At 45.1% G+C, this 25,616-nt stretch overlaps 1 protein-coding gene across 1 annotated transcript in view; it reads left to right on the top strand.

Moving 5' to 3' along the window:
* Positions 1–25,616, top strand: part of MCU (mitochondrial calcium uniporter) — an 83,112-nt gene that overhangs the window by 39,821 nt on the left and 17,675 nt on the right. Inside the window, exons 2-5 of the mRNA XM_085883490.1 lie at positions 10,603–10,672; positions 11,142–11,312; positions 12,181–12,285; positions 14,346–14,506. Coding sequence (XP_085739616.1) covers positions 10,603–10,672; positions 11,142–11,312; positions 12,181–12,285; positions 14,346–14,506 — 507 coding nt within the window. The remainder of the gene's footprint in view (positions 1–10,602; positions 10,673–11,141; positions 11,313–12,180; positions 12,286–14,345; positions 14,507–25,616) is intronic.

The raw sequence follows: 25,616 nt of genomic DNA, 5'->3' as shown, positions 1-25,616 counted from the left end.
GTGAGATTTGAGGGGAATCGCTCTACACTCTGGAATGGATGTGGAATGGGCGGTTGGGGGGGGGTTGACTTTGCATTTGGTAGGGAGATGTGCCGGTAGTGTGGGGGGGGGTAGAGTAGGGAGTCATCTGCAACCTGCAACCACTTGAGTGATCGACGTGGGAGCGCCTACCCATGGAGGACTTTTTTATTTTTATTATGCTGCATGATTAATGACATCACAGTTTTGGCAGACATGTTGGAAAAAAAGGAAAACGTTGTTATGTCTGGCTTCCTTCTTGAGACCACGGTGCAGTAATTGGTTGATTTTGATTTATCTGATCAATACGAAACGTTGAGGGTGATCTCCAAGGAAATGTGACCAGTGAATTTAAATGGATGATGTCATCGGTGACATGGTTTGGCAGTTTGGCAGCCATATTTTTTGAAGAAAGAAAATCTTTTAAAATCCTCTTCTCCAAAATGGCTGAACAGATCGATGCGAAACTGTACAAGTATGATCGATAATTATCCGTGTGGAACAAAGCTCGATAACTGTGTCATCGATTGCATGGTTTGGCAGCCATATTGGATTGTAGTGAAAACCTTTAACTCCCCAGTGTGAGTCTGGTTTTAAATTTATGATGTAATGTGGTCAGACAGCCGTATTGGATTGAGGAAACGAATCCCTTATAAACCTTTCTTGAAACTGCTTAACATATCGATGTGAAATGATCGACTAACCATGATAAATCAAGTTTGATCATTAAAATGTCCATGGTTGCGTGGTCGGTGGCTATATTGGATTGAAATTAAAACCTTTAAAAACCCACTTGCGTCAAAACCACTGAAGCAATTGAGCCAAAGTTTACGTCCATCATGGAGTGCCCTTGACGATAAAAGTTTGATAAGTAATATCTCGTTGGTTAAGTGGTGTCAGAGAAAATTATATTTAATGCTTCCTCTCCCCCCCCCCCCCTCCAACCAACCTCTATGACGTCACACTGTTCAAACTTTATTCCTCAATGCTCACAGTTTTGGAAGTGCCCACGTAGAAATCTCTGCTCGCAGTTATACGCGGCTGTTCTTGGGACGGACTCGGCATGAGAAATGTCGTTGGATAAAAAATGACAATCGGATGGCATCGCCATTGGCACGGGCAGCGTTCAGTACCCGGCATCACTGCTCGTACTTATTTAAGTGGCTCGTCCAGTTATTGCTTTTTGCTTGTTCTACTTGCAGTGGCCTGCAAAAATATTCATGCCCTACGAATAATTCCACATTTATATGAATTATGTCGAAACCAATTTTCCACATGACCTTTTTTGTTATTGCTTTTATTCCTTCATACCTGAATAGATCAAAGTAAACAGTTATAGTTGGAGGTTACATGTCAAGAATACCTGAAAAAACATGTAGAAATCAAAATTCACTGGTTGTAAAAGTATTCAGCCCCTGAGGTCGGTACTTATGTGGTTGTGTGTGTCGTCCACCAGACGGCGGTCAATCTGATTTCTCAACTCGACTCTGGTACTGAGAGTGCTGTGAGATGTGGTGGTTCCTTTTCTGACTTATTTCCAGTTGTTAATGGAGTTCATCAGGGGTGTGTACTGGCCCCCACACTTTTCAGCGCTTGTTTGGACTGGATTTTGGGAAGGATGTCGGAGAGATCAAGCTGCGGTGCATCGTTTGGGAATTTCAAGATCTCTGACCTCAATTTCACAGACGATGCAATCATCCTTGTGGAAACACTGGGCCCTCAAGGCACTGACTGGGGAATCGGAGCTGCTGGGTTACTATGGGTTTCCTGGATCAAAACAGAGCCAGCCTTTCAATGCCACTTGGATGCTGCTATCTTTTCTGTACCTGTTTGTGGTGAGGATGTTGAGGTCATGGAGAGATTAATTTACCTTGGCAGTGATATTCATGTCTGCAGGTTGTGAGCCTCAATTCAATAGGTGTCTGGGTCAGGCTTGGGGAGTCATGGATTCACTGGATCATGGGGTGTGGTACTGTCAGTTCCTGTGTTGTACAACAAAAGTCCGAGTCGTCAGGTCCTTGGTGCTTCCAGTCTTGCTCTACAGATATGAGACTTGGACTTTGGCAAAGGATCTGCGATGAAGACTCAACTCTTGGACCAAGTTTCTTCGTAGAATCCTTGGCTATCGATGGTCAGACTTTGTATCCAACGAGTGGCTGCTGAGAGAGACTCGGTGAGATTTGTTTGCTGTATATTCTGAGCATCAGCTGTGGCTGTATGGACATGTGGTTCGATTTCCTGATGCTGATCCTGCTTATCAGATTCTTTCATCGAGGGAGCTTCATGAGCGGATGGGGCTAACAGGATGACCACATTCCTCGTGGTTGCAGCAGGATGATCAGCATCTCAAGGAGGTTTGTGGAAAAGCTGTTCAACTTACCATCGATATATTAATACTGAAGGGCCAATTTTGTGCTCCTCCTAGCGGTCGCGTCACGTTTTTCTCGGTACTGTGACCTGGATTGAAAGAAGACTTCGTACCTGTGAGAGTGCATCGCACATCGTGACGATAGTCAACTTTCAAATCTGAAGCAGAATAAACACTTTTCGTTTTACATTCGTTTACATGGCGACGTGTGACGTCACCGCTGAGAGACGTTAGGACGTCATGACATCATCGGTCATTCGGTGACGTCATTACGTCTGCCGTCAACAGACCGTTCCCGCTGAGAGGTGTAATTCCACTCCTCGAAAATAGCGTCTGCAATGTAAAACCCTCTTCTGCACATGCTGACTACCTCACAATGTGAATTTGACACAAAAAATGTAACTAGAAACATTGTATCTTCTATCTATATATTAATACTAAGGGACCAATTTTGTGCTCCTCCTAGTGGTAGCGTCACGTTTTTCTCAGTACTGTGACCTGGACTGAAAGAAACTTCGTACGTGTAAGAGTGCATCGCACATGGTGGCAACAGTCAACCTTCAACTCTGAAGCAGAATAAACACTTTTCGTTGAGACGGGGGCGGGGGATGAAGATACGGGGGCAGGGAGTGAAGAGGCGGGGGCAGGTAGGGAAGGGGCGGGGGGCAAGGTAAGCAAATTTTTGGGCGGAGGTAAGCAAATTGAAAGTGGGAAACGGGGGGAAATGGGGCGGGGGATGAGTGGGCGGGGGCTGGGGTGAATTTGGCGGGATTGAGGGGGTGGACAGGGGCGGGGGCCCGGGGACAAGTGGGGCGGGAATCGAGAGACGGGGGTCGGGGAGTGAAGAGGCGGGGCCGGGGTAATTAAATTTTTGGGCGGGGGTAAGCAAATTGAAGGTGGGGGGGGAATGGGGCAGGGACGGGGGATGAGTAGGCGGGGGCAAGCACGCCCTGTCCAGTCCATGTCCCTCGAGTGTGGGTGAGCTGGTGAGGGTGGTTGAATGAACGGAATCCGTCTGTGACGGGGCTTCGGCTAGTATACATTAGTTGACAAGCCAAGCCTGGTGTTGGCTTAGTGGTTAGGGTGGCGGCTTGGGATCCCAGGGTCCTGAGTTCAAGCCCCGTTGGTCGCTGATTTAAAATACACCAGGAGGTTGACTCAGCCTGTCATCCTTCTGAGGTTGTCAAAATGAGCACCAGTGTACTGGTAAGGGGGACACTGCATCAGCGGCATAGCCACGTCCCAACCAATGATGCAACCAGTAGCCACAGGCTGCACTCGATAGAGATAGAGATAGAGATAGAGATATATGTATGTATATGTATATATATATATATATATATATATATATATATATATATATATATATATATATATATATATATATATATATATATATATATATATACACATGTCAAAGCAACAAAAAAATGGAGGAACAGATGCTCAAATGACCCCCGTTGTTTCGGGGAGAGTTTGGGAGATTGCAGAAAAGGAAGAGGGGCAGAGAGAAAATTCTAAGAGCAATTGAAGAGGCGGGCGATTCGAGCATAAAACCTCGTGTGTAGGAATATTAGAAGACTTTCGGTTTCTATGAGTTGCCATTCTGAAAGACTTTGGAGGCTGAGGTTGAAAGGTGACACTTTCATAAAGGCAATTCCATCAAAACGAGATGTGTGAGATAAAGCAAGTGATGTGAAACGGAATGGGTTTGTGGGTTTACATGTGTGGCCTTGAAGCGTTGGGTCGGACGGAAAGCAGAAAGGGCTCAAGGATCTGGAGTTCCTGAAGGCAGTGTTCTCGGCCCTGTTCTTTTTGTGATTTTCATCAATGATCTTTCCGACTCTGGAAAATCCTTTTTATCTCTTTGCTGATGACTCCACCTTCTGCCGTACCATCTGTCATCCCTCAGACCGGCAAGCAGCAGCCTCTTCACTTTCTGCAGGTCTGGATAATATCACAAGCTTGTCCAACACGTGGAACATGTCTTTCAATCCTGACAAATCTCTCTCTCTCTCTCTCTCTCTCTCTCTCTCTCTCTCTCTCTCTCTCTCTCTCTCTCTCTCTCTCTCTCTCTCTCTCTCTCTCTCTCTCTCTCTGGAAGCCCAACAATCCTCTGGAAGAAGTCCTTTTATTCAAGCTTCTGGGTTTCACTATCTGCCATGATCTCTCCTGGGAAAGCCACATTTCCAAGCTGGCCTCCAAAGACAGTCACCGATTGGGCAGCCTCCATCGTGCAAAGTCGTTCCTTGGAACACCTGAACACCTGGCCACAGACAAAACTTTCGTCCACAGCCTGATAGAGTACTGCTCTCCCCTCTAGGCTGGTGCTCCCCCCTCTCACGTTTCTCGACTCTCACCATGCTGTGGAAACCAAGGCATTCAGGATCATTGCTATCCCGTGATGATGCTGTCTTTGGGTCTCTCACTCTCTCACCGCAGGCAGGTCAGTGGTCTTTCTGTCTTCCAGCATCTCTTCTCTAGCCTCGCCCCCCCCACTCTGTCTGAGATATGTCCCCCCTCACCCCTCCCCCCCATATTTCTGCAGGGTGCTCAAGGTTCGCCAGAAACCCCCTTCTGGTAAAATTACCAAATTCAAGAATCAATGCTCACTTTCACTCTCTCATTCCTGTGTTTTTTTTCCACCTTTGGAACAAAATCCCACTGTTCCCTCCAGGTCTTCAAAACAGCTGTTCACCACCATCTCGGATCATTCCCCATTGGAAACCACGATCATTTCTGCACTTCTTAACCCGTCCTCCCACCTCCAAGCCCGCCTCCTTCCAAATTTCTCATTCCTTCCTGAAAGTTTGCTTCTGTATCCATATGTTCCACCACATGCGTTATCCCCCACCCCTCATTCATCCCGACACACATTGTCTGTCTCTATTTTGTCGTTTAATCCCCACCATTCCCCACATTTCTTTTGTTTTGTCGTGTTCTTGTTCTTCCGTGACACTTGATATCCCTTGAGAAAACGATTCTTGTGGTCTACTCCTCGACAGAGGGAGAAATGTTGTTTAAAGTGTAGCTGACATATGCTTATCGTTATTCCAACTTATCCCTCTTTCAGAAGTTACGCGTTGGCCCACACTTCACGCCCAAAATTTGTCATCATTTTTGGTTGCATGCAAATTTTGGTTGCCCACTCCTGATTGATGCCAACACAAACATGCACAATGGAACGAGCTTTAAGGCGGTGCATCGGCTGCATATTCTTACGTGAAAGGTGACTTCTTGAGTTTATGACAATTCATACCGTACATGCCTGGTGTTGGCTTTATGGTTAGGGTGGTGGGCTTTGGATCCTCCGGTCCTGAGTTCAAATCCTGCTCGGCTGTTGAATTAATACCAGGTGGGGTCAACTCAACCTGTCATCCTTCCGAGGTCGGCAAAACGAGTGCCAGCTTGCCGGTATCCTGTGTCGGAGTGGTGACCCGTCCAGGATTGTGCCCAATAGCCAAGGAGACTGATTAAGCAGCACCAACGCTCTGCACAGAGTATCGGCCTTCACAATAAAATGAACTCGCGGTTCCCGAGGAAATGAATTTTAAAGCGAAGGAAAACAATAGGTTACGCAGCCTTGTCGGCTTGGAACCCTAATTATATTGGGCAGTGTTCACGATTCTATTATGTTCGACTCTTGAGTTTCCGTCGGTGTGTTCCGAAGACACTTTTGTTCTTCACTTGCACGATCTTCTGTGATCATCTCCTCCTCGTATTGACCCAATGCAACGTCGTCGTCCTGCCCATAATCTGTATGATGCGCAAGCTCGATGAACTTGGAGTCAAATAAGTATGAATATGATTGCGCTTTGTGAGTTTTGGGGCCCGGTGTGTTGCATTGTCACGGCTTTACCTGCAGCTCGAAGACGTCTGGCGATGTGCGCAGGTAATTGCTTTCGGGCCGCGGTCGTGCGTGATCCGCTGCATTGCTGTGATGATAAGGATTGTGCTTTTTCTCGTTTTGGGAAAGACGGAGATCTTCTTGTGTGCAAGATTACCATTATCGCTGAGAAAGGCAACAACAGTACAACATGCGATGATTTTGGGGGTGATGTCAGGATTTATTTCGGGGGGGGTGGGGGTTTGTCGGCCAACGTTTTCCATTAATTGGCTGAAATTTCCAGAATCGTTTTGACTTCTGCCACCCTTCTCTAGCAGGAGAGAGTCGCCAAGTTGAGTCGGTTTCTGTCTTCATCATGTGGGGATTAGAAAATTGGAAAACCACCGAAGCACAAACGGCTTGACTGAGGGCAAAGCATCGGGTGTGAGATTTTTTTCCCCAAAGGGTCACCTTCATCTGGACCAATACCTTTCTCTTTCCAAATAATTTTGAGTTGATTGTGCATCTGCCTTATTTACCTCTGCCACCGGAGGTGAAGGAGGTTATGTTTTCACCCCTTTCTGTCTTTGTTTGTCAGTCTTTGTTTGTTTCAGGATATCTCAAAAAGGTGTGGATAGATCTGATTAGATTTTGGTAAAGATCTGGATACAAGAATTATTTAATTTTTAAAGTGATTCTTCACCGTTGAGAGATCGGGCCAAAAACGATATAGTACTGCATAGCATGATATTTCAAAAATGTATTGGGCCCGGTATGTTCTCGTGGATCAGGCATTACGTGGCGGAGGTATGTGCTCTCCCGAGTACCCTTCTCGTTTTAAAAAATATTTTAATTCTTGCACCGACGATCAAGACTTTAATTCATTGCTCCCACCACCGAAGGTAGTTGGAGTTTGTTTTCACCTCTGTCTGTCAATTTGTCTGTGAGCATGATATCTCAAAAATATACAGAGGATTTGGACAAAATTTGGTGAATGAGTTGGGTAGGTTCTAAGAACAAGAAGATTAGAGTTTGGTGTATGACAAGGACGAAAGACCGCATCTGTATTCAGACCAATCAGCGGGGTACAAAACTTAAACTGTTCAGCTTGGCGGAAGTTTGTGCTCCACTGAGTGCCGTTCTCGTTTCCTTTTGCGTTTTCATCATAGACGTACAAAGTTTGAGCAAACCTAGTTATGTTTTTAATGTTTACCTTGCAATACATCTCAAGTTTGTTTTACGTTTACCGACTGGGCAATCTCCATCGTACCAAGTCCTTTGGCACACCTGAATTTCTATCCTCCTACAAGGCCTTCATCTGCAGCTTGATGGGGGTATTGCTCACCCCTCTGGGCTGGCTCCCCTGCCTCGCATCTTGCTCGGCTTGCTGCCGTGGAAATCGAGGCCTTTAGGATTATTTGCATCTCGTGTGATGAAGCTGAGTTTAGGGGTACATCACTTTGCCGTTGCAGACAGGTCGGCAGTCTTAGTGTCTTCTACCACCTCCTTTCTGATCTAGCACCCTCTGCTCTTTCTGTGCTTTGTTCCCCCCCTCCCCCCAAGTTTCTGCAGGGCACACACGGTCCACCATCAACCCCCTTCCGGGGAAACTACCTAAATCCAGGATCACTGTTCACCTCCACTCATTTGTTCCCCTTTTTCCCCACCTGTGGAATTGCCTTCCATATCCTCTTCAATCTCATCCTTTTCTCCAGGTCTTCAAGACGGCTGTTCACCACCATCTCAGATTGTCCCCAATACAAAACCATGGTATTTTCTACCCTCGTTAACCCCTACTCGCCACCCTACCCCAATCCCTTCTTCCAACATTTTATCTCTCCCTCTTTGGAGTTTTCTTCTGTATCCATCTTGTCCACTCAATGTGCCCTCTCCTGCTATCCCCCCCCCACCCTCATTCCTCCCCACACCATTTGATTGTCCGTCTCCCTCGATCTTGGCCTTCAATGCTGATGTCAGTTTTGAATAAATAAATTGAATATTTACACTGGTAATTCACAAAGTGTAATCATAAAAACAGAACGTGAGGAAAAACTAAGTTCCTATTCGAAGCTCCTCCACACAGACTTCAACACAGACAAGGGGACAAAATAAATAAAATAAAAATCCTCCCTTTCTCCCGGCACTTCGCTCTGTGCCCAGAGATGAGTTTCTGGAGCTTGAGGTTCACCGCCGAATGGTTGATGGCCAGCATCTTGCTCCACCATGCGAGTGGATTCATACAAACGAACGACGGGATTCGCGCTGCCTTTTCCATCATGTCGAGGGCGGCCAGCCGGAGCATCGGTCTCAATCACGTTCCTCACAGAACCTCCCTTTTCGCTCCTTGTTCGTGTCCTGACTCCCCGCCAATCGTAACTCGATCCTCCTCGCTAACGTCATGCCCATTAATCATCCACTCCAGGGGCGTAGTTTGCTTGTCATTCCAGGAGGCGGGGTTTCTTGCCTGCTTGGAACGTGCTGCTCGGTGGTTGTTTTAAGGAGGTGATCCTGTTTTTTATCACCTGTCTTGAAATGCAAAAGCATAGGAAAAGGCCATGGGGCAATCACATAGTGGGAGAAATTATCCTTGAACCCTACCTAGTTAACACAGCACCACCCCCTGTGTGGTGCCACGTAACACTTGAGCTCACAGTTTACCGACTTGGTTTACATCGAGATGTCTCCTACACGTCCACAGACCATGCTACTCCATACAATCCAACCTTTGCTATGAAATTCCTCCGTCCACCTCACAAACATAACAATATGTACGAACTGCTCGTTAATGCTTTCTTCTTCTCTGAGAATAAATGAACAATGCCAATGAATCTGTCCAGCCCAGTCAAAGCTTCATATTAATCTTTAAACCTTTGCTTGTTACCCCATTATGCCCGTACCTTTAGCAGTCATGTACAACTTATCAATATTATGATGTCTGTCCCCTATCTCACCACTTCGTGCATCGTCACCAAACATTGTTGGCGCCGTTCACAGCATTTTGCAATTCTGGTTTCTGGTGGTGGTGGTGGTGGTGGTGGTGGTGGTGGTGGTGGTCGGTTTTTATGCCTCTGCATCAAGGGTGCAGGAGGCATTATGTTTCCGGGTTGTCCGTCTGGATTTTCGTTTACGCAATAACTCGAGAAGCAAATTGTAGAATTTCATCAAACTTGGTAAAAAGGTAAAGTAAGACAGGGCAATTAAGTGATTAGATTTTGTGCCAGATTTGATAAAGGTCAAAGGTCAAGGTCAAACTCTGAAATATTACTGTTTATGCCCTCACTCAAATACTGGACAGAATTTCATCAAACTTGGTACAAAGGTAAAGTTAGACAGGACAATTAACTGATTAGATTTTCGGCCAGATATGATAAAGGTCAAGGGTCAAATATGTCAATACTCAAGTGTTTGTGCGGTAGAGCGGAGGCATACCCGTCGACTGCGCGCAGTCTAATTATTCTCGTTATTTATTTATTTATATAGAAATCAAGTAAACCATTCCGGATGTGACTCTGCCGTCAATGGTTGTGCAGTTTTGTTTGTGTCGATTATTTGTTTTGTGCGTTCATTGCCGTGTCTTTTGCATACGCCTGGTGTTGGCTTAATGGTTAGGGTGGTGGGCTTTGGATACTGCGATACTCACTTCAAATCCCCCTCAGCTTTTGAATTAATACCAGGTGGGGTCGACACTGCCTGTCATCCTTCTGAGGTCGGTATAATGAGTGCCAGCATGCTGGTATCCTGTGTCGGAGCGGCGACCCGTCCAGGATCTTGTCCAATAGCCAAGGAGACTGCTTAGGCAGCACCAATGCTCTGCACAGAGTATCGTCCCAATGGATGGATGGATTGCCGTGTCTTTTGCATGTCCCTCTTCCTTGCTGTTGGTGTTATTTATTTATTTATTTATTTTTCTTCTCCCCCTTCCGCCGCTTCCTCCTCTTGTTCTTTTCCATTCTGTTCTGGTCCATTCCGTGTTCTTCCATCAGGCTCGACTGCATTAAAAATTCAGTTTTCAGCTTCTTGATTTACTTCCAACTCCCCTTTTTGTTCTGTTTAGCCTGGAGTCCAAAGTAGACTTTAGTAAAAGCATTCACCATGATGGCCGTCGGCATCCTTGGGCGGCACTTCAAGCTCAACGCTCGTGGGGTTATAGTCGTCTCGCTTTGTTCCACTCCTCACGGGATTGTTATAATTGCAGTGATCGTCTCGTCCTATCCAATGCCATTCTTCGTCCCAATACTCATCCTCGATGGGTACTCTATATTCGTTAGTTAGTTTGAAAATATAAAGACCAACAATAAAATTAATTCCACTTTGGGTTTCATCGCCTTTAACGATGCTTGAACAGTTTTTCTGATTCATGTTCTGTTGTTCCCCCTTATTTGTCATGTAGGTGAAGAAACTCATTCCACTTTGGAGATTCCATGTGGCATGCTGTCACGGAGCAGGGACTCCCTCCAATGGTAAGTTTCCCTCACCCACTCTCAAACGTGCTGTCGACGTTTTTTTGTTGATCTGGAAAAGAGATTACATTGAATGTGGGTTTGATGTTGTTTGTTCTTGCTTGTCAGACTTTAAAATACAAGGTTCTTAAATCATGCCACTATATATAATAAGAGCTAACGACAGTCTGCCACTTGTACTGTGTGAGGGCAACGGTTTCTTCCTCGGGGAAGATCTGAGATGGATTTGAACAATTTCCAAACTGTTATTTATGGAACGTCTCCTGTACTTGTTGCCTTTCTATGTATTGCTGTTGTCATGCCTTAGCCACAGCAGATTCCTCCAACCCATCATAGCCAGATTCTGTACGACGAAACCATTGCTGTAAAAATTGGAAACTGCTTCCGTCAAAATATCCATCGAAAGTGATTTCTGTGCCCCCCTTATCCCCCTTCTCTCCTCCCTCCCCCCTTTCCGTCCCCACTGAAGATGTGATTGTAGAATACCGGAATGGGCTTCCGGTCCTCTCTCTGATGCTTCCTTCACGCAAAGAGCGATGCGAGTTTACGCTAAGGCCGGTGCTGCAGACTGTTGGTGACCTCCTACAAAATATACAGCAAGAAGATCGAGGCATCGATCGTACTGCCATCTACACGACGGGTCGGTAACCATTTCTGCTCCATTTTGCTGCGGAGCACAAAGTGCTCGATGCACGACATTCATGGTGGCGTTTAACTTTTGAAATCCGCTCGACGTCTGCTCATGCACGGATCCCAGTGAGGAAGTCTAAAGTGACGATATAATCGTTCAAGCTGACATTATTGGAGGTAACGAGTTGCACGACTACGTCCCACATTTGGATGGCACCTCCTCATGAAATTTTAAGGACCCATCAATTGACGATGGATTTTGTCAATTAAAGGTTGATGAGAGTACGTTTCCTGGGGAGGGAAATGAGTTGCGGTTGATGTTTCTCACATTCGCCCGTCGTTGGAGGAAAAACGAACAAATAAATAATCCTCATCCTTTCCTCAAACGAACCTCCCTGCTTTTTTTTTTCGTTTTGACGAAGTGCCAGCGTCCAGCCGTATCTCATTTCCCATGCTGGAGAAAATGCACTTAACCTTTAGTTGATGAAATCCATTGTTTATATTGTCCACAGACAGACTGCCACTCCTGATCACAAACTGTTAATCCATTATACATTCGGTGAAGGATTGCTTTGATATGCACCAGCTGTTGTGCGTGTACGTATCCATTGGTGATTGTGCAGGCTGTGCACTCGTGCCAACAAGTGTATGGAGGTCAAACGGATTAATAGGTCGAGAAAGGAGGAGAGAACGAACCACCTATTTTGAATGTTTGAGGATCTTATTTACACTTGCGAATTAAACCTTGGATGCTCTGATGCCAGCAGCTATACTGTGTGGTCATGTAGGAGGTTATACCTGCCGATTGAAGCGTGCCATGCTCCAAGGGCTGGCCTGCCCGACCGCCGTGCTCAGTGTCGAGGCCCGTGTGTTCGCAGATGGAGCCCGAGTGGCCCGGAGCACTGGCATTGACCTTTTGTTGCTGGATGATTTCAAGTTGCTGGTCAATGAGGATTCATTCTTTGTCCAGCCTCCTGTGCAAGGTGTGGAATTTGTTGTTATGGTGGGTTAGGTTGTGGGGGAGTCGGTGAGAGAGGTGGGAGGAATGTTGGATGGATCGAAAAAATGGTTTGGATTTTATTTTCCTTCATGTTGCTCATGAATGCTTGAGTGTTAACTTTCATTAATAAAAACTCATGATAATTGATCAAAAATGTTTCGAACGAAGCATCGATCATTGGGAGTTTGTGCTTTCATGATTTCCAGTATAACTTAATCGTACAAGGAACTTTACAGGAGGAGGCCTTTTGGACCATCATGGCTGTATAATAGCGACACCACATTAATTAATGGAGTTCCTCCCCTCTGGACCCCAACTCTGTCCTCCCCTCTGGACCCCAACTCCGTCCTCCCGTCCTGCTCGTGAAAGGGAAATCTTGCGTCGATCATTCCATATTTAACATGATGTCTGCACAATCACCGAGTTTGAAGTCGTATAACGTGGAACCTCTTTATCAGTACTCATGAAACGACGATCTCGGTATTCCAGTGTATTTTGTGTCGCTGACCATCTCTCTCGAACGATCGTGCTTTTACTAAGTTTGGTGAAAATGATATAAAACCCGCTTTCGATTCTTACCGACCCGCTTCCCTTCGCTTCCAATTTGCCACAAGTGTTTTATTTACTTCACATATGTGAATTGCATGTCCGTGCACACGTGACATAGTTTGTCCATGAATCCTGAATGAAATATTCATTTTGGCGGAGCATCGTAAACCTCTGCGTCGATCGCTCCTGAACAAAACGTGCGTTGCCTCATTTTCACTGCACGGATCGTAATCGAGACGTATGTTTCCCCCTCAAAACTTCACTTCATTTCATGATGGAAGACTCCTCGTTTAGTGTTCAGATGTACACGAGAAGCCTGAACTCCAAGGCCCTAATCCATATATGTGGCGACCAAAACGGGAGACGTATGATTCGATTTTTTTTTTTCATTTTTATTTATTTATTTTGAGGTTCAGTTGTGGGTCAAGTTTGGTCATCTGTCCAACCAATGGGGAGGAAAAGGGAACAGATTGATAAATCCAGCTACTTTAACATCCAGCTCGATGAAATCTGCTATTTGTTTTCTTTTAATGCAAAGCATATAATTAATAAGATACAATAAGGAACTCGTCTTCAAAACTCGCACCGCACTCCCATCGCTGATCTCGGCTCTACACACTTACTCGACGACGAAGGTTTACTCTTCTGTTATGCCATGGGTTCCCTGGAAGAAGAAAAAAAAAAGTGTTAAATGTCAAAACACATTTGCTACAAACAATTAGAATGCTTGCCGTACCTAATCCACTATATTTGACATTTCTACCCACGAAGATATTTTAAATTAAATTTTCAAATCAGGTATATTTTTTACGACTCACCCTGTATACACCTCTCTCAACTCGTATGAAAAATTATCCGCATTAATTTATTTATTTTGTTTTATTTGCGTTTTTTTTCAACATGAGCTCCATCGACGTTTAGAAAGACCGCAATCTCCTCGGATGCCGAGACATTTGTACCAATGCTTGTATGTTATCAAGTTTTCGTGTCTTGATGAGCATGCCTGAAGTCCACGTTTCACATGAGTCCTTTTATTGTTGAACGAGTCAATCTGTTCGAGCTATTCATCGGTGGCTCTGTCATGATTACGTGCTCGGTTCATCTTGTCCCTCGAGGATAAATGTACATTTTTATTATTAATCATGTCCATGCACCGTTGGTGACTTTTAATATGATATAATGTTGATTTATTTTGATTTCTTGTTGTAATATAGCCCGGCTGTTTAAGTGGTTAAACTCTTGTTTCATTTCACACTGTTCGGTGTGGGCTCGATTTCCCCACCGCTGCTCAATCTCACCCAACTGCACTTGGCAAGCACGCTGAACGCCGAGGTCTTTGTCCTGCAGGGAACTGTAATCGACTGGTTCGGTGCTAAAACAATAAGTTTCTGAAGCTTTCCTGGCCGTTTTGTGTTTGTGTATATTTTTATTCTTCCTGTATCGATCCCTAAAAATGAAATGAGAAATGTTTCATTGGGATGCCGTTCGTGACAGTGAATCGCGGCGAAGCTGGTGTTGAGAACCTCAATGAGGTGAAGGTCATGGTGCAACAGCTGTACTCATCAATGTGCATTGAAGAGTTCCAGGTGCATAAAGAGCGTCAGATGCTCACACGGCTGCAGGACCTGCAAGCTCAGCTTGAACCGCTCGAGAAGGTCAGCGCTTTGCTTTACTCTCTTTTTTTGTGGCTGGCTTACATTTCCACATCGTTTGAGCTCTCTCTCTCTCTCTCTCTCTCTCTCTCTGTCTCTGTCTCTGTCTCTTCCCTGTTATTTGAAAGATATTGAGCCTGTTGTGGAAACCTCTTACTTCCTGATTCTTGCACTTTCGGTAACATCTGAAACAAAAGACTATTTGCTGCTTTCAGTCGTTCAGTTCCAGTTTGTATCTTTTATACAATTTATAGCCATCTATATTTTGTATGAAGGAAGGTGTTTCTTTTCATCGCCTTTTACTCTTGTCAACACCCTCTTTGTCGACATCAACACACATGATTCTTGTTGCCATGTCAACGCATTATTTGGCATTTCGATGGCAGCCATTTCTCAAGTCTCTTGTCTGGCTTGCAGTCTGCTTTTGACCTTTCCATGACAGGTGGGAAGTACTCGTTTTTTTTTCAGAATAATTTTGAAGGTATACAGTCTACTCGTGCAGGGGGCAACGGGAGGTGTGTGTGTGTGTGTGTGTGTGTGTGTGTGTGTGTGTGTGTGTGTGTGTGTGTGTGTGTGTGTGTGTGTGTGTGTGTGTGTGTGTGTGTGTGTGTGTGTGAGAACACGTACGTACATGTGCTTGTCCAGGATATATATATATATATATATATATATATATATATATATATATATATATATATATATATATATATATATATATATATATATAATATTTTGTGAGACACCATTAGCATAATCGTCTCGGTTTCCTGAGGTCATTGGCCTCGTGATGTCATGCTAATCCAGGACTTGTCAAATACCATTTTGAATGTGGCATCTAAAACCAGCTATTGAACTGTGAATACTTTGCATGGTGAAGGTTGGTCTTTACACTTAACAGCCATTCACAGGTTTGTTGTCATTTGCTTGCAACGTGTTGCTCACGCAGAGATCGGGGCATCTACATCTCGCTGTTGGTACGAGAGGATGGTGTAGAGCTCGAGCACTTAAACACATGAGATGTTTAGTCTGGTGTTGATTCTCGACCCGACTTTAAACTGTCAGGTTGATGCTTTCCAGGCCGTGTTGCATCACACGGGGCACCGTCCCATGGATGGATGTTGAGCCAGGTGTCGTGTTTGATATCGTTCGTTTGTGGACACCAAATATCCCATGGATGACGAAAAGCAAGCGAATTATTGCCAGCACCATGAACAAATTCCCATTTACTACTACCTTCAGTCTAATGTCAGTCTTGGCCTTGAAAACGTGAACGATTTTTGCCAGAAACATTTCCCGGCTGACCCCACAAGAAGGTAGGATTCATGAGGGATGGGGGGGGGAGGGGGGGTGGCATGAAAGGTGGTGGTAGTTGTATGTCTCGCTGTGCATTTCTGATCGCCCTGTATATCGTAAGCATCTCTTGCTTCTGCTGCAAGGCCTAAAGCTTGTTCGAGGAATGCTGTTCAAAATGTGCTGCGAATGAGATATTCACAATAGTCCAAGACATGGCCGACGTTTTGTTCTTTCAATATATAATCAAGCGTGGTGTTGGCTTTGTGGTTTGGGTGGCTGGCTTAGGATCTTAGGGTCCTGAGTTTGAGCCCTGTTGGCTGCTGAATTAATACCAGGTGGGGTTGACTCAGCCTGTCATCTTTCTAAGGTCGGCGAAAAGAGTACCAATGAACTGATGGAGGGGCACAGCATCAGTGGCACAGCCGTGCTTCCATGAAATGACAGCTACCTGGCAGCCAAGCTGCTATGCACAAGAACAGAATATATATAATGTGCAAGATGATGTAATCAAATGATGCATTATACTTGATTATATATTTATCCGTACCTCTGCATGTCTTGGACAATTATGAGTACCTCGTTTGCTGAACTTTGAACACATACTTTCCTGACCGCATGGATCATCAGCTGGGCACCTTTCTTCCTCGAGGTTTCCATCCTTTCAGGCCAGAACCTCTCCAAACAGCGGATCCATGACCTCGCTCACGGATCCACGACGTTGCTCGCGGATCCACGGCGTCGCTCGCGGATCCACGACGCCGCTCGCTTCCAAGCAGTCGGTCAACCCATGGTTTTCGCAAATACCAAAGAAACACATTAATATCTAAGAAACAGTGCAATGGATTTTACACCAAAAGGCATGCACACATGCACGTGTCACACACCACACACACACACACACACACACACACACACACACACACACACACACACACACACACACACACACACACACACACACACACACACACACACACACACACACACACACACACACACACACACACACACACACACACACACACACACACACACACACACACACACACACACACACACACACACACAACCACTTCCGGTTCCGGTTTTGAGCGGCAAGAGGTCTCCTTCGGGGCTCCCTGCTGACGTCCTCAAAGTTAAGTTCCGGTTGTTATTTGTCCCGTTTTAACTGTTTAATTTTCTCACCTACATGTTAATGTGTGTTCCTAGTTCGGTTTTGTTTCAAAAATCGTGCTATTTTGTGAGTATTTATGTCGACGTTCTTACCTGGTGTTTGAGGCCTAGTCCTAGGCTTGAGGCCTACCGGTTCCACTCGGTGTTCGATCGTTTTTTTTTTGTTTGTTTGTTTGTTTGTTTTTTCTCCCCATTACCTTCAATTTCTATCCTCCCCATTACCTTCAATTTTCATCCTCCCCACTTTCCAAACATCCCCCATTCTCCCAACTAATCTTTCTCATCTCAAAAAAAAAAAAATATATATATATATATATATATATATATATATATATATATATATATATATATATATATATATATATATATATACCCAACAACAACAACACGCTCACCTTCTCCCGATTCTGCTACTTCTTCTTCCTCTTAACTTCCTCCTCGTCTTCCTCGATTTCTTTTTTTTTTACACTTCCATGACCTAATCTGTTGAACTCTCTCATACATTAATATTAACAACAAAAACGATCTTATAATGCTTCATCTTCCTCTCTCACACTTGTGGTACTCTTTACTGTTTCACAATGCACTACTCTTCTGCTATTTTAACAGACTGCTCTCATTTCGACCTCTCCTTCATTCCTTGCCTAAAAAATCCAACTATTACAGCGCTTCTTCTCTCCATGCTCTGAATTCGCCTTCATTGCATCCATCAAGAATTGTGTTAAATCGCATCTCTGACCTAAAACTTTTAAAAACCACAGTTTGCCATGGATGTTCGCTTTCCATCAACCATTCTTTTTTCCAACTTCAGTGCCAACTCACCCCCTCACCCCTCACTCTCACTCTCAAAGCAACCATCCCACTCTTCTCCCTCCAAGCCTCCCTCTCTCCTCTTTCAAAAATTCCCCCTCACCTTTCTCCCACCTTTCATCCCCCTCACTCTTCCTTCTCTAAGTTGCCCCCCTCTCACCCACCAACCTGCCTCCCTCCACTGCCCTCTCACCTCCATCTCTTCACTCCACCTCCTCAAATCCTCAACTGCCATCTTCCTTGTCTCTTGTCCCCCCTCTCCCCCAGCACCACAGAGCCCTTTCTCCTCCTCATTCGGCCCGCTCCCCTCGCTATTCTGCAATACCCCACACTCCTTCAGCAACCCTCCTTACCTCCCCCGCTCGTCCCTCGTCCTACCCTCCCCCGCCCCTCCACCTCCTGCACCCAAAGCCTCCTCCCCTACCTCTTCATTAAAAGTGTGGACCTCAAATATCCGGGGCCTTCGCTCAAACCTTTCAGATCTTTCCATGCAGGTTGCCACTGACAGACCAGACATTATCTGCCTAACAGAAACTTTCCTCTCCCAAGACGTGTCTGACTCCCAAGTATCTCTCCCTGGTTACTCCCTCTTACGGTATGACAGACCTGAGCCTCGTCCTGGTGGAGGTGTTGCTCTCTTCATCAAAGACTCTATTCCTCACTCTCCCTGCACTGCTCTCACTCCCCCACACCCCCAGGAATACCTCTGGCTTCGGCTTCCCCTCCACTCCCACCTCATGTTTATATGTCTACTGTACCGTCCACCGAACAGTGATGACTCCATCTACACCTCACTATCCGAAAACATGGACCATCTTCTATCTTCTCATCCAAACTCTCTCTTCCTCTTATGTGGTGACTTCAATTGTCATCACGCCAGTTGGCTAGGTGTGGGTACCTCTCTCACCTGCCATGGCACCTCAGCAAAAGCTTTCTGTGACTCATTGGGACTGACTCAATCGGTCAACTTCCCGACCCGGATCTCAACCAATGGTACTCCATCTCTTCTGGATCTGATTTTGACAAATTTCCCTGACAATATCTGCTGCTCTTCCTTCGCTCCAATTGGTTCTTCTGACCACGTCCTTGTTAAAGTGGACATCTCTCTGGCTGTTATCAGAGAACCACCTCACCGCCGTCGAGTCTGGCATTTCACTCAAGCCGACTGGCAGGGTCTCCGAGCAGCCATCAAACTTACAGACTGGTCTCCTATCACTACTTTCTCAAACATCAACTCATCCTGGGAATTCTTTCAAAGAAACTTGCTCTCCCTCATGCACAGATTTATCCCCTCTCGTGTTCAGTTGTCTTACCCTTCCTCCCGCCCTTGGTTTACTGAAGCTTGTGGTGAGGCAGTTGTCCTGAAACAACTTGCCTTTGCCTCATGGAAAGCAAACCCAACTGAGGGCAATCTCAGTTCTTTCCACAAAGCTCGGAACAAGTGTGTATCTACCCTCAGGAGAGCCAGAAAACAACATCTTTCTCATCTCAAGTCTGAACTCTCAAACCTCTCTCCCTCCTCAAAATCCTGGTGGCGTTTAATCAAATCTGTTTCTGGTGTATGTTCCCCCTCCATCCCCTCCCTTACCTCAAATGGCCGCACTGCTGATTCCACACGTGATAAAGCTGAATGTCTAAACTCGGTGTTTGCAGCTAAATCTTGTGTCCCAAACCCATCACTATCTCTACCCACTTTACCCAGTCGCACCAAACTGTCCCTGGACTCTGTATCCTTTTCTCCTGACAAGGTGGAGAGCTTGCTTTCAAACCTCGAGTCAGATTCTGCAACCGGTCCAGACGGCATCAGCCCACGTGTCCTCAAAGCCTGCTCTTCTGCTCTTGCTCACCCTCTCTCTGTTCTATTCACCCTCTCATTTTCCCAAGGTCATCTGCCATCTGCTTGGAAATCTGCTAACATCACTGCCCTGCATAAAAAAGGTGCAAAAACAGATCCCTGTAACTACAGACCAATCAGCCTTCTCCCAATCATCAGCAAGGTTATGGAATCCATCATCGCTTCAGACATGAAATCCTTCCTCTTCTCCAATGGCTTGATTTCCAATCATCAATTTGGTTTCAGACCAGGTCACTCTACCCTGGATATGCTGCTACTGCTCTCCCATCAATGGATGGAGGTCCTCAATGCCAGACAGGAAATCCGAGCCGTATCCCTGGACATATCACGTGCTTTTGACACAGTCTGGCACCCTGCCCTACTCACCAAACTCTCTTCCCATGGTATTCAAGGCCATCTCCACTCATGGCTCGCAGACTTCCTCTCCTGTCGCAGTCAACGTGTGGCCCTAAATGGAGTTCTTTCATCCCCTCTTCCTCTGCAGGCTGGAGTTCCTCAAGGTAGCGTTCTGGGCCCTGTTCTTTTTCTGGTTTTCATCAATGATCTCTCGGACTCTCTGGAAAATCCTCTATTTCTCTTTGCCGATGACTCCACCCTCTGCCGTACCATCTGTCATCCCTCAGACCGGCAAGCAGCAGCTTCTTCGCTCACTGCAGATCTGGATAAAATCACAAACTGGTCCAACACGTGGAACATGTCTTTCAATCCAGACAAATCTCACACTCTCACTATGTCTCTTCGAAAGGACCGTTTACAAAACCCCCCCATCCACTTTCTCAACAATCCTCTGGAAGAAGTCTTTTCTTTCAAGCTTCTGGGTCTCACTATCTGCCATGACCTTTCCTGGGAAAGTCACATTTCCAACCTTGCCTCAAAAGCCAGTCGCCGACTGGGAATCCTCCGTCGTGCTAAGTCCTTCCTCGGCCCTCTTGAGCTCCTGACCACTTACAAAGCTTTTGTCCGTAGCCTGATGGAGTACTGCTCTCCCCTCTGGGCTGGTGCTCCTGCCTCCCACCTTTCTCGACTTCACGCTGTCGAAACCAGGGCATTTAAGATCATTGGCATCTCCCGCAATGAAGCTGAGTCATTGGGCCTCTCACTCAATCACCGCAGGTTGGTCGGTGGTCTTTCTGTCTTCTACCGACTCCTCTCCAGCCTTGCCCCCCTGCTCTCTCTGCGATTTGTCCCAACCACATTTCCACAGGGCGCTCAAGGTCCGCCAACAACCCCCTTCTGGTAAAACTACCAAAATCACGAATCACTGCTCATCTTCACTCTTTCATTCCTCTTTTTTCCCGCCTTTGGAATAAACTTCCTCACTCTATTCTTTCCCATTCTTCCCTCCAGGCTTTCAAAACAGCTGTTCACCACCACCTCTTATCTTCCCCCATCCAAATCCTCGATCTTTTCTACCCCCGATAATCCACCCAAGCCCACTTCCTTCAATTCTTCTGCTTTCCTTCCTGAAAGTCCCTGTAATGTCCATCTTCTCCTCGCCATGTTCCCCGTCCCATCCCCATCCCTTTCCCTTCCACAGTTCACCTGTGTCTGTTCCCCAATGTTTTGTCCCTTCCACTCCCGCCCCTCTTGTCTCATGCCTCCTTGCTGTGAGTTGTGTGTTCGCTCTCATACGAGCCTCGACCAAGGTATACAAAAAAAAAAAAATAATAAAAAAAACACACACGTTAGTCACCATCTCTTCGTTACACATTCTCTCCATCCTTTGTTTTAGTCTTGTGCTCCTGCAGAATGATGTCACTTCCTTTCCTTCCATGTTTTTTCACAATCCCTCCCACTTGAAGCTCACCTTTTCGACTGCGATAGCAAGTTGTGATGTTTTTTTTTTTCCACTCACCAATCCCGTCACTTTGTTTTCTTTGTTCCTTCTTGCCTCGTCGGTCATTTGTTCACATTTATCTCAGTCGGTTTAACCTTTCCGAGCGTGTAAGTCGGATGGTGTTTGAGGGTAGTTTTTTTTGTTTTTTTTTGTTTTCATTGCATTATGCTCGTTAAATGGAACGATCTTTGAGCCCCATTTTGAAACGATAGCAAAGCTCCGTTTTTCTGCATTTGTTTCAGCGAAACTGCAGGACACCATTCCTTGGTGACATTTTCACATTTCATTTGATTCACTATGAACTGCATCTTTTTTTTTTTTTTCTTTTTTTCCTCCTGGTTTATTTTATCAGAACAATCAAACATATCGAGACGTGTCAGCACCGTGCCGCTGATTCCGCTTTGAATATTTCATGGCTGTTGAGATCGGTGGCGTGAGGGTGAAGTGCAAATTGCCGTATCGTGTTGTACGGATTGCTCCGCTTGCTTTCACTTCGCCTCATTGCGCTCACGAAATGTGTTTTTGAGTTTTGTCAGAGTGAAGGAGTTTTAATTTTACAATTTGAAAGCAAACTCTTGATTATGAGGATTGACAATTGTGCGTGGGGTGCAGGATAGCCAAGAGGTGTGCATTTGGCACAGGTGTTCATGCCATCTTGCCTGGAATTTAGGCCTGAGGATACGTTTGCCAGCACTGGTCCTGCTTGTTGGATGATAAAGATCCCCCGGTGTGTTTTGACAAGAGGAGGCGAGTCATCTCCCTCAACCTCTCCATATTCAAAATTGCTCCTTCCACTCGAGTATGCTGCGATGCCATGGCGACCCATCCATGATCCGTTCTCGACTTGTCCTGACCAATTCCGAATATCTGTCAAGAGTGCGAGCTTCCATTGTTATGACGAGCAGAGTACCCACCCGATGGGCGATCGATCTTGTTCCAAGCATGCAACATGTTCTTCTGCTGTGTACCTTTATTTGGGCGTACCTGCGTACCTCCACCATCCACCCTCCCCCCACCCCCAACCAACCATCCACCCCAAGCCCACTGGCGAAGATAAAAACACCCCTCTACATTAATCGGGGTCATGCTGATCCTATGTAGCAAGTCTGGATGTGTAATCAGCCCACAACTGTAGGAGGAGTAGCGCGACAAACAAACAAACAAACACCAGTCCAGTCCGTGAATTATTGTAAGGATTGCTCTTGTTACTATTATTATTATTATTATTATTATTATTATTATTATTGTGCACCACTTGCTGTTTTAAAACTTTTAATTGGAATAATTGTCAGTCATTTGCATTATGCCTGGTGTTGGCGTAATGGTTAGGGTGGCGGTCTTTGGATCCGAGGGTCCTGAGTTCAAATCCCGATCGGCAGTTGAATTAATACCAGGTGGGGTTAACTCGGCCTGTCATCCTTCCGAGGTCGGCAAAAATGAGTGCCAGCTTGCTGGTATACTGTGTCGGAGTGGTGACCCATCCAGGATTGTGCCCAATAGCCAAGCAGACTGCTTCCGCAGCACCAACACTCTGCACAGAGTATGGTCCCAATCTCCTTTCCTCCTCCTCATTTGCATTAACATTAATTTGTTAATGGCAATGGGAATGTGTATTAATGTACTCGTACTTCCATTGTTAACATTTGGGACAAATTGTCACTTTTCACCATAAACTCTGAAAGTTTGAAAGCAGATATTGCATTGCTCGAATATTAAATTTGAGGGCAGCTGCTGTATGCTTTGCTTACGATAAATATTTCCTGGAATCGTGCTGCATCTGACATTTTGAACTTTTATATCTCTCTGAGATATTGCCTTACAGAAGGTCTGAGTGTTTTTTGACTTCAAAAGATGTTTTTGTGACTGCTCATTCATCTTGCTGACAAAGGACTGCCTGCTGCCTGATATCAAACATCAACCCCATGTCACCAACTGCTCATTTGGCCGTCCTTCCGATACGGCATCGTGGTCTCGTGTAATTTTGACAGTCGTATTGCAGGCTCCTTTCGCATTCTGTGTCTGCCTTCCGTGCACATGTCGCACGTTTGCTGCATATTGGGACGACGGGGTAAAAATTGTCCCAATGCTGCTGGAATGATCGCATCTGGTTGTGGATTGGCTCGTGAAAACATGGCTGCTTTCAGTAAATTTGTGTTGGAATGTGGAATGGTAGAAAAGGGAAGGAGAGGGTGCGGTAGAGGATGTGGGATTACTTAGCCCGTCCGCCCACGCGGCGGGAGACGGGATTTTGTATTCGCGCTCGTGTCCGTGCGTCTCCATCTCCATTTCCGGGACACAACTTATTTTACCATTTCAGCTTCTGTCATCAAACTTTCAACAAACCCTTCTTTTTTTGAGACGACGGAGAAGACTAATAAAATTGGTTTAAAAGGGCAATGTCACAGTAAGAATAATCACTCCTTTCACATCGTCAGACGCAATGGGTTTCCAAAGCCGTTTTTCCCTGGCTCGGGGGCACGATCCTGGATGCGTCTCCACTCCAACGCACGACACTCCAATTGCTCATCATTACCTGTAAGTTGGTCATCATTTCTCCGACCTCGATGGATGACGGCCTGAGTCAACCCAGTCGGTGTTATTTTAACGGCGTGACAGGGGCTCGAACTCCGGAACCAAAGATCTTAATCCAGCCACCTTAATTAACCCTTTCAGAACTGAAGGACACATTGGTCCCAAAACTTTAAAGTGGTGTATCTTTGATATTTTTTCCCTACATTTTTATATCACTTTGTACATTGGAAAACATTGCAGCTAACCCTGGGTTTTGTTGTTTCCATAATTATTCTTTGTTGTTGATTCGAAAAACCTGTTTTTATATATATATATATATATATATATATATATATATATATATATATATATATATATATATATATATATATATATATATATATATATATATATATATATTTTTATTTTGTCATGAAAAGTCTTGAATTTTCATACTCGTAATTATTATAGCCAATCCAGTAATAAAATTGGATTTGTGTCTGAAAATTTCTTTCAAGATGTTTGTCCTCAAAGCATCAACCGTTATGTCAACACCAGGCTTAGTAAGTAGAAATCGTCCCTATTAGCCCCTCTATTGTGCGTTGGAACGAGACGGCCAGGCTTTTCAATCGCTTCAGTGTTTCAATATTTATTTACCATTTTAGCTTCACTGTGTTTGTGCATGCATGCCATGAGCTTTATGCCATTCGAGGTTTCGTCATGCTTTCTCGTTTGGCTTTGGTATCGTTGTGTTGATTCTGTGACTGTAATTGCAGATCAGCACAAATACCAGAAAATGATGCTCAAAAGCATGATTCTCACTGTTGACATTTTGTTAATCTGCATTCCTTTTCTCATATATATTTGTTTATGAAATATTTTGCCTGTTTTGCTTCATAGACTTGTGCGAAAGCAAACAAATAGAAAAAGCATAAAATGGAAGAATGTCTTGGGAAATCCATGCTGGCATTTACCGCCGCACTTTCCATCGATGCAACTCGACGTAAGACGCTGCACGAGGATGTCTTTCCAACTTCGGTTGCTGAGACTGAGTACTGTAGTTGAGATGTGTTGTGGCTTTTTTACAAGTCGGGTTAAAAAAAAAACTGCCATGTTTAATCACAGTCACCAGCTTTATAATATTACCAAGCACCAAGGGTTGTCAACACGTCGGTGCGAATGCGGTGCTGGCTGAGAAGTTAAAGCTGTGCTTGCATCAAATGAGGTGTTAAAATGAAATTGCTGAACAGTTCTCGTAGTTCCCAAGAGTGCAAAACGATTCTCGCTCGGTTTACTTGAAAAACAATGTCATGGAAACGGAGCAAATCAACACTTATCTGTTACAACATTTTGTCTTGTTACCCTGTGCGTGATGCGTGAAGCAATCGGTTAACTCTGCCTGCTGACGTCGGCATTTGATTGAGAAACTACTTTAAAGTTTCGATTAAGTTATACATTTTTATACTGCAGACCATGAATTGGAACACGAACCTCCAGTTTAGCAATACTTTGACGGAATTTCACAAATTGTACGGAATCTCATTCCAATTGCTCATCCGCACAGCGGAGTGATGTATTTGTTTTAGCCTGTATGGCAGTCAAAATTTTAAATCGTTCTCGACGGTAAACTTACT

Source organism: Eptatretus burgeri, chromosome 5, assembly GCF_056783735.1.
Source record: "Eptatretus burgeri isolate ZD-2024b chromosome 5, Ebu_testis_v1, whole genome shotgun sequence".
Taxonomy (NCBI): Eukaryota; Metazoa; Chordata; class Myxini; order Myxiniformes; family Myxinidae; genus Eptatretus; species Eptatretus burgeri.
This window is presented reverse-complemented; position numbering and strand designations above follow the sequence as displayed.